Below are 16,379 nucleotides of genomic sequence, written 5' to 3' on the forward strand. Positions count from 1 at the left end.
AAATAATGTTAAATTTAATTGGGACTCAAATTGTACAAAAGCTTTTGAAGAAAGCAAACAAGCCTTAACTGCGACCAATTTTTTGGAGTTTTATGACCCTAATAAGCCAATGGTTGTGGTATCTGATGCCTCGGGATATGGTTTAGGACAGGCATGTCAAACTGGGGGTTTGCGGGCCGCATGCGGCCCGCGGCCTTGGTCAATGCGGCCCGCGTAGCTCCGTCTTAAATTTTTACAAAATTCCCTTCTACACAGAATTATGCTGGTTTTCCTGCCACAAAATATTGAAATGTTTTTTTGCTACGAGAGGAAATAATATTATTTTTGGAAATAAAAGGTGAACCTTTTGAACATTTTCAAGCAGACGACTGGATTCAGGATTTGGCATTTGGCCACCTGCACGATTTGAACTTAAAGCCTCAAGGAAAAGAAAAAAATATCCTAACTGCTTGTGATGATGTGAAAAACGTTCAAGTGATGTTACGGTTATGGATCAACCAAATTTCCAAAAAAAACCTTGTGCACTTCTCTACGTATCAAGAACTGAAAAGATCAAATGAGGCTGCATCATTTGGTAAATACGTACTTCACCTAGAATCTTTACTAGATGCATTCAAAAGCCGTTTTCGTGACTTTAATTCATACGAGCAAGAATTTTCGTTGTATGTATCTCCATTTTCGTTTGCTCCTAAAAATGCTGCTTATAGTTTGCAACTAGAGTTGATAAAGCTGCAGTGCGATCCTTTATTAAAAGCAAAATACATTAAAGTGGCTGTATAAAAATTTTACAGCTATTTGCCTAAACGCTACGTTGAGTAACGGAAATTTGTTGCCAGAATCCTGCTAAGTTTGCAAGTAGCTATCTTTATTTATTTTTTTTATTTACATAGTCTTCCGTCTCACGACAAAACTTGACGAACATAAGTAGCTATCTATGTGAGCAATTTTTTTCCAAAATGAAAGCTACAAAAACTCCTCATCGTTCGAGATAATCAGATAAAAATTTATTATCAATAATGAAAGTGTCAGTGACATATAAACTTCAACCTGATTGTTGCGGCTTACATTACCTTCACAAAATAGTTAAACCTAAAAATAAGAAAATTGAATTATTAATGAATTACACATTACCTCACCTAAAATTATACTCACCTTGGAACAAAATTAATATTTCACCTACATTATACTTTCCGTGTACACTTACCTTAAATACCTACTTACCTTGGTACTTACCATGAATTCTGTCATACTGGCATCCCTGAAATGAGAAATGTCAAAATTAGAGAAACATGACACACAATAATTTTACACTCGTGGAGGCAACATCGCCAAGTTTTGTTCCCGTGGAAATAAGTGAACCTCTTTGCCTGAAACTGATCCGAACCACCAGCAGCTGGAACCAGTCATCGTCGACGGAGGAATTGGACGTGAGTGCGAACCACAAGCAGCCGGAATCTCAGGTGATTACCCAAAACATTTTTTGGTGCCGAAAAAAAATTTTTTTTTTTTTCCAATAGCATTCTCCCTCCATCTAATCTTCATTCTTTGCATTGATCCATCCATTCTATTGTTGATCCATTAAATGGCCGACTGTTCATCACAACGGAAAAAAATCTCAAATTGCAAGTTGTTGCGCGAATAAATAAAAAAAAAAACAAAATGTTTTGGGTAATCACCTGAGATTCCGGCTGCTTGTGGTTCGCACTCACGTCCAATTCCTCCGTCGACGATGACTGGTTCCAGCTGCTGGTGGTTCGGATCAGTTTCAGGCAAAGAGGTTCACTTATTTCCACGGGAACAAAACTTGGCGATGTTGCCTCCACGAGTGTAAAATTATTGTGTGTCATGTTTCTCTAATTTTGACATTTCTCATTTCAGGGATGCCAGTATGACAGAATTCATGGTAAGTACCAAGGTAAGTAGGTATTTAAGGTAAGTGTACACGGAAAGTATAATGTAGGTGAAATATTAATTTTGTTCCAAGGTGAGTATAATTTTAGGTGAGGTAATGTGTAATTCATTAATAATTCAATTTTCTTATTTTTAGGTTTAACTATTTTGTGAAGGTAATGTAAGCCGCAACATGCCGGCCGCCGTTGAAACCACCCGTTTCAACAGACCACGTCGTTGATCGATGTTGATGCTGATGGACCCTCGCCGTTACTGGTCTCAATTGGTAGGACTGCGACCTCCGTGATCGCTCGCTTGTATTCGCCAGACGCCGTTTTGACCACCACTACGCGTACTCGTCCGTCGGAACCGGTGATGGTTTGGATGATTCGACCAAGAGGCCATTGAAGTGGAGGGTAGTTGTCGAGCTTCAGTAGCACCAGTTGACCCTGTTGAACGTCCGAAGTTTGGCGTCTCCACTTACTGCGTTGATGAAGCTGGCTTACATAGTCCCTCGACCAGGAGCGCCACAGATCTTGAACCGAACGTTGCATGTCCTGCAGACGGGTGATTCGACTAGGCGACAGATGAAGAAGGTCGGGCTCAGGAATTGAGACGAGCGGTTCTCCAATGAGGAAGTGACCAGGAGTAAGCGATGAGAGGTCATCCGGAGTGTCGGTTAAAGGAATGAGTGGGCGAGAGTTCAATACAGATTCAATCTGTGCAACGATGGTCAGGAGTTGATCCATTGAGAAAGCCTTTTGTCCCATTATGCGACGAAAATGATACTTAAAGGACTTCACTCCGGCTTCCCAGAGGCCACCAAAGTGTGGTGAGCGGGCTGGGATGAAGCGAAAGATGATGCCGTGTCCTGCGCAGAATTCGCCCCATTCCTTCGACTTGAATTGTTGCTGGAACTCCTTCCGAAGTCGACGTAATTCGCGATCCGCCCCGACGAAAGCGGTTGCATTGTCGCAGTGCAATTCGAGAACGCGGCCACGACTGGCGACAAAACGTTTGACGGCGTTGATGCACGCGACGGTCGACAAGTCAGCGACGACTTCGAGATGCACGGCCTTCACCACCAAGCAGACGAACAACGCAACGTAAACTTTAACCGACGCACCTTTCCCAAACAGCGGACGAACGAAAAACGGCCCACAGTAGTCCATTCCTGAATAGGTAAAAGCTCGGGCTGGTTTTAGGCGTACTGATGGTAGAGGTGCCATGATTTGGTTTGTAGTTGTAGGATTGCACCTGAAGCAGACTACGCACTGGCGTACAATCTTCCGAGCTAACTCTCGACCCCGTAGTGGCCAAAAACGTTGGCGAATTGTTGCAAGGAGAAGTGAAGGTCCTCCATGAAGTGTCTGCAGATGAATCGATCTAGCAATCAACAAGCTCAGTTGATGATTTGCCGGCAACAAAATTGGATGGCGAGTATCGAACGGTGCATTCAAATTTTTTAAACGTCCATCAATCCGAAGAAGTCCGAATTCATCCATCATAATATTCAGATTTTTGAGTGGCGATTTCGAGGCGAGTGAGACAGCATTGCCAGACTTGGTATGGCTATGCAAACGGACTTCCGTGGGAAATTCCTGGTGCTGTGCGATTCGAATGAGGGACTTGAGCGTAATGTCTACTTCTTCAGGCGACAAGGATGATGGAATACGCTCATTTTCCGGCAGTTTGCAGTTTTTTCGAAAGCGATAACAGTAGGAAACGACTCGTAATAACTTTGCTAGCTCCGAAAACCGAGTGAAGATGTTGAAATTTTCTTCCATTGAGTGAAGAGAAACCATTGGACGCATTTCCACTTCCAGTTCGGGTTTAAATGGTGTCGATACAACGCCTTCCGGCCACATTTCGACGGGGGAGGAAAGAAATTCTGGACCATGCCACCACAGCTTGTCGAGCAGGATCTGGCTTGCGAGCATTCCTCGGGAAATACGATCAGCAGGGTTCAATTCCGTCGATATGTGCCTCCATTGGGAACCCTTTGTTAGACGTTGAATCTCTGCAACTCGATTGGAGACGAAAACTTTCCAACAGTTAGATCGGGAATTGATCCAGTGAAGAACCACTGTTGAATCCGTCCAAAATGTTACTGATCCGGTGATTCTTGTGTTTGTTAGCAGATTGTGAACTAATTGGCTGCCAAGAAGAGCTGCGCACAGCTCCAAGCGAGGAATAGATTGACCACGAAGTGGAGCGACACGAGATTTCGATGTGAGAAGATGCGAGTGGAATTGGCCTTGTTCGTCAGATGATACAATGTAGATGCAGCAACCGTAACCTTTCTGCGACGCATCGCAAAAACAGTGGATCGTGTATTGTTGTAGTGTGTTCCGAAAAACTCTTCGAGGGATTTGTAACGATGTCAGCTCCTTAATGTCAGTACGATATTTCTTCCACCATCGTGCCGACTCTTCTGCAAGCTCAGAATCCCACGATAGATCAGCCTCCCAGAGGGTTTGGACGAACATCTTTGCGTTAACGACTACAGGCCCCAGGAGTCCAAGGGGATCAAACAGCTGAGACATCTCAGAAACCACAATGCGCTTAGTAACAATTTCAAGTTCTGAGAGAGCAGGGATCTTGAATTTGAAGACATCCTCCTGGGGAAACCATAACAAACCCAAGGTTTTGACTGCTTGAGAACGATCGAGCTCTAGTTCTGTTGATGTTTCCCAGAACTCTTCCGGAACGCCGCTGAGAACTGTTTTGTAGTTTGACGCCCATTTTCGCAGAACAAAACCAGCCGACTTCAACATTTCCATTAGTTGTTTGCAGGTTTCTATCATCGTGTCGTGGTCGTCGTGTCCAGAAATTATGTCGTCTACGTATGTGCCCTTTTGAATCACAGGTACGGCAAGAGGATACCGACTTCCCTCGTCGATAGCGAGTTGGTTAAGCACACGAGCAGCATGGAATGGCGAACTTGCAAGACGGTAAGTAACAGTTTTCAACTGGTAGGTGCTGATTGGGTCAGTTGGGCTTCTGCGCCAAAGAATTTGCTGGAATTTCCGGTCATCAGGGTGGACCCAAATCTGCCGGAACATTTTCTCTGCATCGGCGGTAATGGCGAACAATGGCAGGCGAAAATTAACGACAGTAGAGAAAAGAGCTGGCTGAACTGTTGGTCCGGCGTAGAGAGCGTCGTTGAGCGACAGAGCGGCTGCTCCACGACAGGAACCGTCGAATACCACGCGTGTTTTGGTGGTCGTACTTTCTGGACGTTGGATGGCATGGTGAGGAAGAAAAAACTGTGGGCTACGCGGCGCGTCGCGAATCAACTCCATGTGACCCAAACTCTCGTACTCTGCCATGAAAGCTGAATAGCTGTGATGCAAATCTTGGTTGGCAGCGAATCTCTTTTCCATTTGCTGGAATCTTCGAAGAGCAGCGGTGTATGAATCGCCAAGCATCGAGACCTTCTCTTCCTTGAGTGGAAGGCGAACGATATAACGACCTGTATCGTCACGGGAAACGGTAGTTTTGAAGTGATCTTCGCAGTGTTGTTCGTCAGGAGTAAGAGCTTTACCGTCATCGAAGTTTTCAACTTCCCAAAACCTCTGAAGTTGAGTATCGAGGCTATCGTCAACGCAGATGTGGCATGCTTGCAGTTCTCTAGGCTCTGCATTTGGCTGCTTCAATGTGCCACAAACGATGTATCCGAGGACCGTTTTCTGTAGCTTCGGAAACTCGGAACCAAGGGAAAATTGCTGGTGTTGAAGAAGGTCGAAGAACAGAGCAGCTCCAATGATGATATCAACACCTTGGCTAATGTTGAACTGCGGATCTGCAAGCGGTAGATGTTTTGGAATCTTCCAGCGAGAGGTGTCAATGTGATGGCTGGGTAGCGAGACGGTAAGCTTTGGCAGTACGAGACAGTCTAACTGAGTAGCGAAAGTTTCAAAACGTGACGCAATGGCTAAGGTAACACCATAGCGAACGTTGACGATGGATTGCCCAATTCCACTAACTGGTGAATTGAGTTTATTCCGCTTCAAACGTAATTTCTGACAGAGGGCCTCCGAAATGAAGCTAGGTTGAGAACCACTATCGAGCAATGCTCTGGCAAAAACGTATTTATTATCTGCATCTCTCACTTTTATCACTGCTGTTGACAAGATCACGATTGACTGCTGTAGTTGGGTGTTTATTTCCGCACTTTGGCAGGCGGTAGAGGGAGGATTATCAACGGAAACGACCGACGGCGTTGGGAAAGGATCGACACGCGACGATAACGGAAACGACGGATCAGGTGGTGAGGCAGACGAATATTGTTCGGACAGATTGCTTTCGGCAAAATTCGGTACGAGATCCGACATTTGGCACGAATGCGACGAAGTTGCTTCAGCGGAATTGTGAACTGGCACAGGTCGATTAGTAGATGCTGCTGGTTGTGAACCAGAAGCCGACGGAAATGGAGGCAGGTGTAGCAACGAGTGATGCCTCTTCGAACAACTTTTACAGGATCCGCTGGAGCAATTTCTGGCTTGATGTGTTCCCTTTAGACAGTTTATGCAAAGGCCATTCTTTTTGACAAGTTCAAAACGAAGTTGAGGAGAAAGTGCTCGAAATTGTTCACACTGGAACAGGAAATGCGCTTGCTTACAACAGGCACACCTGGGCGCATTATCAGAGACGACATGTGACACAATTGATCTGGATTTCGTTTGCTTATTCTCGGATTGGGTAGTTGCCGATTGGGAGAGCTTTAGAGTTTGAACTATTCGCGATCTTCTGTGGATAAACTCGAGAAGTTGATGGTATTGAGGGTATTCGTCAAAGGCTGATACTAATGTTTCCCACTCGCGAAGTGTTTCGTAAGATCGGATGCTGGACCGGATCTTCGTGGTTCTGAGACCACAAACCGACAAAATGTAGTGCCACGTGGTGGTCGACTTGGTAGTGCAACTGCTATCCCGGGTTTCGGCACCAAAATGTTTTGGGTAATCACCTGAGATTCCGGCTGCTTGTGGTTCGCACTCACGTCCAATTCCTCCGTCGACGATGACTGGTTCCAGCTGCTGGTGGTTCGGATCGGTTTCAGGCAAAGAGGTTCACTTATTTCCACGGGAACAAAACTTGGCGATGTTGCCTCCACGAGTGTAAAATTATTGTGTGTCATGTTTCTCTAATTTTGACATTTCTCATTTCAGGGATGCCAGTATGACAGAATTCATGGTAAGTACCAAGGTAAGTAGGTATTTAAGGTAAGTGTACACGGAAAGTATAATGTAGGTGAAATATTAATTTTGTTCCAAGGTGAGTATAATTTTAGGTGAGGTAATGTGTAATTCATTAATAATTCAATTTTCTTATTTTTAGGTTTAACTATTTTGTGAAGGTAATGTAAGCCGCAACACTGATATCAGGACAATAGATATAATGCATTTTAATATAAGAATGTTAAACATTAAAAGCTTACATAAAAATTTAACGCGAAATTTTATTCCAAGTTTACTTATAACCAACTATATTCCATTTTATTGTATATAATCTCCGCGAAACTAATATGTTATGTTTTCTAACTGATTTTGGTTGCGGCCCTCTACGTCATAGAATTTTTTTAATGCGGCCCGCACACTTAAACGAGTTTGACATGCCTGGTTTAGGAGGTGTTATTGCACATATTGTTGACGGGATTGAAAAACCTATTTCCTTCACATCGTTTACCTTGAATGAGGCACAAAAACGTTATCCAATTCTGCATCTTGAAGCTTTGGCACTAGTGTGTACAATAAAGAAATTTCACAAATACTTGTACGGCCAACAATTTGTAGTATTCACTGATCACAAGCCTTTAGTGGGTATTTTTGGAAAAACTGGTCAAAATTCTATTTTCGTTACGAGGCTGCAAAGATATGTTTTAGAAGTGTCTATATATGATTTTAAAATTCATTATAGACCTTCTTCGAAAATGGGGAATGCAGATTTTTGCTCCCGTTTTCCACTTCAGCAAATGATACCTGAAAATATAGACGCCGAATTTGTAAGGAGTATAAATTTTAGTAACGAATTACCTATTGATTACGGTAAAGTAGCTAGTGCTACAATCAGTGACAAATTTTTGCAGGACGTAATTTATTTCTACGAAATGGTTGGCCAGATAGATTAGAAAAACGGTTTGTCGACGTTCATTCAAACCAACATGAACTAGAAATAGTAGATCAATGTTTGCTTTATAAAGACAGAGTTGTCATTCCGCACTTGCTACATGCTAGTATTCTCAAACTTTTACATGCCAACCATGCAGGAATGGTGAAGATGAAGCAGTTAGCTAGACGTACGGTCTATTGGTTTGGTATCAATTCCGATATTGAAAAATATGTGACAAAATGTGATATTTGTAGTAGCAGAATGCCAATTTTTAAATAAAAAATAACATCTGAATGGATTCCAACAACAAGACCGTTCAGTAGAATACATATAGATTTTTTTCATTTTTCTAATCATACTTTCTTACTGTTGATTGACAGTTTTTCCAAGTGGCTGGAAATAGTTTGGATGAAAAATGGGACCGACCATAGTAAGGTTTTAAAAAGATTGGTAGAATATTTTGCCAGGTTTGGGTTACCGGACGTATTGGTATCAGACGGAGGACCACCATTTAATTCCCATAAGTTTGTGAAATTTCTAGAAAACCAAGGAATACAGGTTTTAAAAAGTCCACCATACAATCCTTCAAGTAATGGGCAAGCTGAAAGGCTAGTTAGAACTACCAAAGATGTTTTTTTGATAAAATTTCTGCTAGATACTGAGTTTGCTGACTTGAGTATAGAAGATCAAATCAATTTGTTTTTAATGAACTACAGGAATACACCGACAAGAGATGGAGATTTTCCTTCTCAAAAAGTATTTTCATACAAACCCAAAATGATAATGGATTTGTTAAATCCTAAACTTAAACCTAAGCAAATGCTGACGCAGTTATCCAATGAAACTCAAAAAAAATTTGAGGGGCAAAAGGAGTTACATGATCCTTTGAATAATTTAAACGAAGGCGATGAGATTTGGTACAAAAATCCGAAAATACAACACAATGCCAGGTGGCTAAAAGCAATATATTTAAAGCGATTTTCTCAAAATCTTCTGCAGGTACTAGTTGGAAGCGTTCGCATAATGGTCCATCGTACCCAGATAAGGATCCCGGCTCGTCTGGACAATTCCACACGCAGAAAAAAGATTTTTTATTTCAAAGGAAAGTGCCGCAAAAACAAAGGATTTTTTCCTTTGATTTTGGGATAAATAAAAATTCCATTGGTTCAAGGACATTTTCCTTTGTTTCAAAGAATTTTTCTTTTGAAAAATCTTTGAGTCAAAATCTTAATGCTTTGAACCAAAAAACAGTTTCATTTGATGCAAAGTTGTTTTCGTTTGCTACAATGTAATTTAGATTTAGATTTAAAAGGATTGGTTCATTGAAATATTTTCCTTTTTTTTCCAATTGGAAAAAATATTTTCTGTTGTTCAGAAGTTCCAATTAGGAATTTTGAACAATAAAAAGAAACAATTTACATCTTAAATTCATTTTTATTACAAACTTAACACAAACACTGGTTCACTATAATGGAATTAACCGGTCCTAAATTTTGGCCTGAGGGCATTCTTCTTGGACCACTCAATAAACTTCCGGAAGCAACTCGGTCATCCAACTGGTGATTGCCGCTGAAGATCGGCCGAAGATAATCAGACCGCTGGATTTTGGGCGGAATCAGCCGTGGTCCTGTAACAATGCAAAAGTTTATATAAAATCTTAATATTCACTTTTTGACTAATGGATTAACACGCACTTACCATGGTATGCATTCTCTTCCTGAATCCTCCTAAATAGCTATCTCTGATTCACTAGTTTTGATTTTTAACACGACCGGCGAAACTTAATTCGAAATTCGGTACTTGCTCAATACAAATTATCTTCTAAGTTTTAAGTGTTAACTTAAAGAAATTATTCCTTTCTGTTGAAAACATTTTTCTTTGGTTGGAAGAAAATTTACTTTGTTTTAAAAGACATATGCAATTGAAAAAATGTCTTTTGAATCAAAGAATTTGTTTAAAATCAAATTCCAAAATTATTCGGTTCAAAAAATTAATTCTTTCTTTCAAAAATTATTCATTTGAATCAGAACGAGAATTCATTGATTCAAAGAAAACAGGAGTTTGATTAAAAAAACTGAGTGTTTTGAATCAAAGTCAGTTTTGTTTTGTTTCAAAATCCAAGTTTTCTCTGCGTGCAATAGGCCGAACGTTAATATTAGAAACTCTCATTCCAAGGACAATGAAGTGGGTCAAGCAACTGCAGAATCCAACAGCGAAGAAGAGTTCTCGGATTTCCGGATGAAGTGAATGAGAAGAGGTTGAAAAGAAAAGAAAAGCGATAGATCTTGGTGTAGAGTTGCGCAGATCAAGCAGAAATAAGAGAAAAAAAGTGCTAAATAATAACTGTTAAAGAAGGAAGAGCTTGTAGTGTCCTACTGGGCACACTGGTGTAATGAAGAGAGAAAAGCTGAGCATGAAATATAAAGGTGCATGATCAAGCGGGCATTGCCTTGTGTTACCTCCAGCTTAACACTTGTGTTTTATTTCAGTCCGGACTTATCAGTTTACTGCAATCCTCCAAATTGATGTACGCAGATGACCTTAAGATTTACCGGAAAATCGAATCACCGGTGGACTGTGCAGCACTTCAAGCCGTCATCTCGACACCTTTGGACTGGTGCAAGTCTCATGGGATGGAAGCTAATGCCAGTAAATACCGATGTATAACTTTCTGCAGAGCTAGAACTCCACTTCGTTTTGCCTACAAAATGGACACAGCAGAAATGGAACGAGTAGTCTCGATTAAAGATCTCGGAGTTATCTTTGATCAGAAACTAAGTTTTTCAGAACACATAGCCGCCACAACCGTAAAAGCCTTTGCCATTTGTGGCTTTATCCGTAGAAACACTATTGAGTTTGAGGATGTTTATCTACTGTCTGTCCAAGGTCGGGCCCAAGCTGGGTTGCCAGGTGCCCAGATTTGTCTGTAAAACCAAGACTTTTGACCCTTCGTCCAGATATTGGTCAGACACAGATTTTGCCCAGATTTTTGCTCAGAGTGCCCAGATTTTACAGACTTTTGAAATAGAGTGATGAAATCAATATTCTTGTATCGAATTCGATCTGTAAGTGCCAGATTAGACTGTAAATCTCGCTTGTATTCATGGGTATCCGACCAATCATTCATAATTTTTTTTTTCGGCATGGTACGTGGTAGGAAACAGTGTAAGTTATGTAGTTCTCAACTCGAAAATAACCTGAATACAACACATCTTCTTCCCCCCCCCCTCCCTCCCGCTCACATGCATCGAAAAAGTTCTTGTTCAGTACCAAATTTGTGATCTTCCTTGTGCACAGACACACACAGACTTTTTTTCAAAATTGCCCAGATTTTTTTTCCGCAACACCTGGCATCCCTGGGCCCAAGATTAGAAATTGGAACGATAAATCACCCAAAGTTGACATATGTCACTAAAACAGAACATTCGAACAGGAGACCCCAGAACAACTGTTCTACCTCACTTTAATCAACTGGTTCAAGCCAAACATACCCGACTCACACTTTTTTTTGGCGTTTAAATAGCTCTTAAAGCTCTTAATAGCTCTTAAAATTAGAGATAGTTTTGGAGAAGAATTTTTTTTTTAAGTTTAGAGTAGGCAGCGTAGAATAGTAAGCGATCATGAGACGTTGGTTAGACCATCATGTACTTCATTATATCCATTCCGGCTGGATATGGACAGAATGCAGTTCAAGATAATAAACCAAGCCCTCCTGATACCAGTTGGAGGAAGGACAAGGGTGGGTTCGAGACTGGCCTCTACTTACTCCCCAAGCATCTCACCTGTCGGCAACTTATGAAATTCGAACCCAAAAGTTTTTCTTGCCGATACCGGGAATCGAACCCAGTACGCCACATCAGCGCTCCCTCAAACATACCCACCTCACACATCTACATATAATAACCAAAGATGATCCACCCACATGCCCATCAAGCAATGTGCAGATCTCGATCAAGCTTTATCCTCACCTTCTGTTCCTTATACCACACCCTTAGATCCTCCTGTTCCCTCCAAACATTACTTCGCCAAATCCTCGCTCCCTGCCCCGACGGAGAGAAATAGTTGATCAGCTTCCTCAAAAATTCCAATCTTCTACACCAACTATAATTCCGAACAAATAAAAATCCCAAGAAAAAAGCTACGAAAATGATAACATTAGGGAGAAATACGATGTATCTAAAAAACACATGAAACGCTCCACTTCGGGATGAATAAACCAACTTGGTTTAAAATCCCTGAGAAAGAAGAAAAAAAACTAATAAAATACCAAAAAAAGACAATTCGGTACTCGGAATCAAAAGAATCCTCTAGAAAACCTTTTGAAAAAAAAAATCATCTTAACACATTTCTGAACTTGAACCGAACAAAACATTCGAAATAACCATTTATTTGGTTACGGTTAGCGTAACAGAACAAATGCAAATTCGGCCCAAACAAATTCATTCATTTGCAATGTAAACTTCGAAACTACTGTAGTAAACCAAGCTCTAGTAAAAGGCTGCTTCTGGCACGTATGCGTTGCAAATTTTTCCTTATCACGGCTCGGGATCTGAATAAAAATGCCAACATAAAGCCAAAACAACAACAGCCGAGCTGCGAGCAGGAGCAAATTGATGCATGACCCGGAGACGACGGCATAAATTTACGCGATCACTTCCCTACTACTAGTGTCTTTTCATCTCGAATCTCCTTAGGTACCTACGGTTAGAAAGCGATTCGATTATCCGTGCTCCGCATAGTAATGTTTCAAGCCGTTTTGGGACCGATACTTTCTGATTTTCGTTTTCAATAAAGGGTACTTGAAAATGCAAACAAACAGCGATTGCATTTACACATCTTAAGTAGGTGCTTTAACCCTAGATTAGTATCTAGTGATTTGTACAAGAGAGCTTACCCGTACGATACGTTGTTGTAGACTTTTTTGCTGTCGTTGCAGTAGCCTTCAGAGGATTGTTGTTGTTGTTGTACTCTAACCGTTTGCTGCTGAGATCGATCGGCATCGGTAGATTGGAAGATCTGCCGACTGTGGAGTTGTCCTCCACCAGTTTGGATGTAATTCTGTGACTGAAGCATCCTCATTTCACCACTCATGGTGCCATTATTGCTGCTGGGACTGTTGCAGTTGATGGAGGTGGTCTCGAGAAATGACTGTGAAGCCATCGAGGTCATCGTTACTATTGCACTCCCTACCGAGGGTGATGGCGCGGACACCGATGGAGGTCTACTATTTGAGGTATCTGCTCCTCCACCTCCGTGACCCATCGACTGCACAGTCTCGTTGAATGTGCCGGAGTAGTCGCTATTGCGGTTACTAAAGCTAATATTTACATTGCTACCATTACTGTTAGTGCTACTCCCGTTTGTCAGAGGTGTTGGCGGTCCACCTCCGGTGTCCATGGGGGCCGGTTGGCCACCGGACCCCGCACTGCCCCGATGCGATTCCATCTCCTCCAGTTCGGCCAGGTCGAACTTCCGCTTCTTTGGGTGCTGGCGGGGTTGATTTGTACTACTGGTACCATTGTTGTTGTTGTTGTTGTTGTTGTTGACCACCGAGGATTCTACAAAACTTTGAACTGGCGCTGTCGAGGAGCTGCTACAGGTGCCGGCGGTCTGCGATATCATACTGTTGCTCCGTTGCTGGGTCAGTTGCTGCTGACCGTTGTTGCTATACGCAGTTCTATTGGCACTATTACTGTTGATCCAGGTCAACGTGCCCTTTAGGTGGCTCGCGTTGTCGCCGGCGATGTTGGTTCCACCAACAGCATGTTGACCGTTGCCACTGTCGATGATCGGTGCCACAACGTACAGCTGCCGGACCGAACTCGAAGTCGACTGCTGATAGTTAACCGTGCCCACGCTGCTTATCACAGAGGCTGGAATCTGTGGAAGAAAGAGAGAAAAAGTAACTGGTTAGAGAAATGTTCCCATTGCTGAAAATTCGAGTTTTGTTTAAACATAAAAAATTGTTTCATTTCAGCCTCAGAACAATATTTATTCAGGAATATAAGCCGCGGATTCAATCCTGTAGAATGATCCTTGAGCTGAGGCGCAACTCAACAAATACGAGTGAATCCTATAGTTCTATGGCGGCTGAAGTCCTTGGGGAGAAGCACAGTTGCCTTCAACGGAGAAGTAGCAATCCGAATGCTGGATCAAATCACAACAAAGAAGGACCAGGGGGATTGCGCTAAGCGAGCTGTGTGAAATCTGCCCCAATCAGATGACGATCCGGTTGAAGAGAAGTCTTCTCAGAACTAAAAATTTACATTGCACTGGTATCAGACCCTGGTCGCTGTGTTTTAGACGGCAATACCTGGGTAATCGTGAAAGGATGAGGGTGGAGACTGGAGAAGACTTTGTGACAGCTAGGACTAACGGGATCTTCTAATTCAATGCTCCGCCAAAGTGGTCCTATGAAATGTTTGGTGTTGTGGTTGATATGATAATCAACGAGTTGATGGGAAATTATACCATGTTCATTACAGGGGATTTCAACGCGCAGAGGGTAGCCGGTTTACAAATTCTAGAGAACGAAGTCTACAAGTAGCATTGGCAAGGCTGAAAGTAGAACTTACGAATGGGGGCACTTCTAGAGTATTTCACAGAGGGTGACGTTGATGCATCATAGATCAGAGTCACAGTCACAGTTGGTACTTCGGGTATGACGGGCGACTGGAAATTGAGCGATTATCTTGCAGAAGGGCGACAAGTCAAGCAAACGCCTCTGGACGACAACACAGTTGGACTAGAATGTCTTTGTCGTAGTATTGAAACAGGAGCGGAACCTGGATGAACTTTACGCGGGAATCCTATCGAAACTATGAGTGCACAGTAGACTGCCCCAAATTTGTATGGGAAATTCAAAACCTGTGAAATGTTATGCGCTGCAGGTTAAAATTGATCCTAGGCCTAGTACAAGATCTCATGCCAAATTTGGGCCAGATCGGACACGTTTAGGGGTCGCTCAACGAGCCTGAAGTTTGTATGGGATTTTGAGACATTTTGTTCGGGTGAAACATGAAAAACCAGTTTTTCATCAATAACTTTGGTTCCCGTCGGCCGATTTCTTTCAAAAACGGGTTTTCTTAAAGCCTAACTTATGAAAAATATTTCATCCGAAGACTGCATTTCAATTAGAGTTAAGATAAGAAAGTTATAAGGCTTCAAAAATGGGTTAACTTTTTTAAGGATGGTATTCATCACTGTTAATGAGTCGAGGCGGTCGAACATATTGACGCCTCATTAACAGTGCTGAATACCACCGTTAAAAAAGTTAGCCTTTTTTGAAGCCTTATAACTTTTTTATCTTAACTTTTATCGAAATGCAGTCTTCGCATGAAATATTTTTCATAATTTAGGCTTTAAGAAAACCCGTTTTTGAAAGAAATCGGCCGACGGGAAACAAAGTTATTGATGAAAAACTGGTTTTTCATGTTTCACCCGAACAAAATGTCTCAAAATCCCATACAAACTTCAGACTCGTTGAGCGACCCCTAAACGTGATCCGATCTGGCCCAAATTTGGCATGAGATCTTGTACTAGGCCAAGGATCAATTTTAGCCTGCAGCGTATAACTTTTTCAAAAGTCGGGTCATTTGGGGCAGTCTAGTGTACAGCCAGAAATGTACCCGGCCAACCTGAGGAGATAAACAACAAGCTGTTTCTACAGTACCGCGTTGCCATCTGGTTACCAGACTTATACACCTGGGATACTAATGAGGAGGAACTGATTTTCGCCAACCCAATTCACCTTAACAGAAGAGCTCAAGAATTGGTCGGCATTCCAAACTTTGCAATGACGGTGGCAATCATGGAGTTCCTTAAGAATGTTTCAGTCGTCGCGTCAATTGTGGAGGGGGGTATTTTAGGACATAGAGACGCAACAGAAACAGATTCTTCTGTCAAAGCCGGTGAAACCACCAGGAGACTCATCGGCCAATGTGTCTGCTGGATACAGCTGGGTAGAAATATGGAACGCGATCTCTCCAGCGAAAAAATCGCTTTCCGGAAAGGTCGCAGTATAGTGGATATCTTTATTGTTCATCGGTATTTGAAGTGAGCTTGTGATATAGCGTAATCGCCAACTACAGTATATGACCAGTGAGGCACTGGAAACAGTGAGTGTCTCGGAAGGGGTTCCACAAGGATCGATACTTGGCCCGGGATTGTGGAACATCGTTTACGATGAACTGCAGAGACTGCGTCTCCCCACGGAAGTGAGACTTGTGGGATTCGCCGACGACGTGGTTCTCCTGGCATCGGGCCCATCAACCAGAGAGGTCCAGCTACTCGCCACAATAGCGATTGAGAAGGTGGAAAGTTGGATGCGCTCCAAGAGCTTACGTCTGGCTCACCATAAGACCGAGATGGTGCTGATC

The 16,379-nt window shown here is 42.3% G+C and overlaps 1 protein-coding gene across 9 annotated transcripts in view; it reads right to left on the reverse strand.

Annotated features, from left to right (window-relative positions):
• The window catches only part of LOC129756823 (putative transcription factor capicua), a 230,443-nt gene that overhangs the window by 32,283 nt on the left and 181,781 nt on the right, over positions 1 to 16,379 (reverse strand). For all 9 annotated transcript variants that reach the window (XM_055753847.1, XM_055753848.1, XM_055753851.1 and 6 more), the window contains exon 3: positions 12,896 to 13,881. In XM_055753847.1, coding sequence (XP_055609822.1) covers positions 12,896 to 13,881 — 986 coding nt within the window. The remainder of the gene's footprint in view (positions 1 to 12,895; positions 13,882 to 16,379) is intronic.

This window comes from Uranotaenia lowii, chromosome 3 (genome assembly GCF_029784155.1).
Source record: "Uranotaenia lowii strain MFRU-FL chromosome 3, ASM2978415v1, whole genome shotgun sequence".
Lineage (NCBI taxonomy): Eukaryota > Metazoa > Arthropoda > Insecta > Diptera > Culicidae > Uranotaenia > Uranotaenia lowii.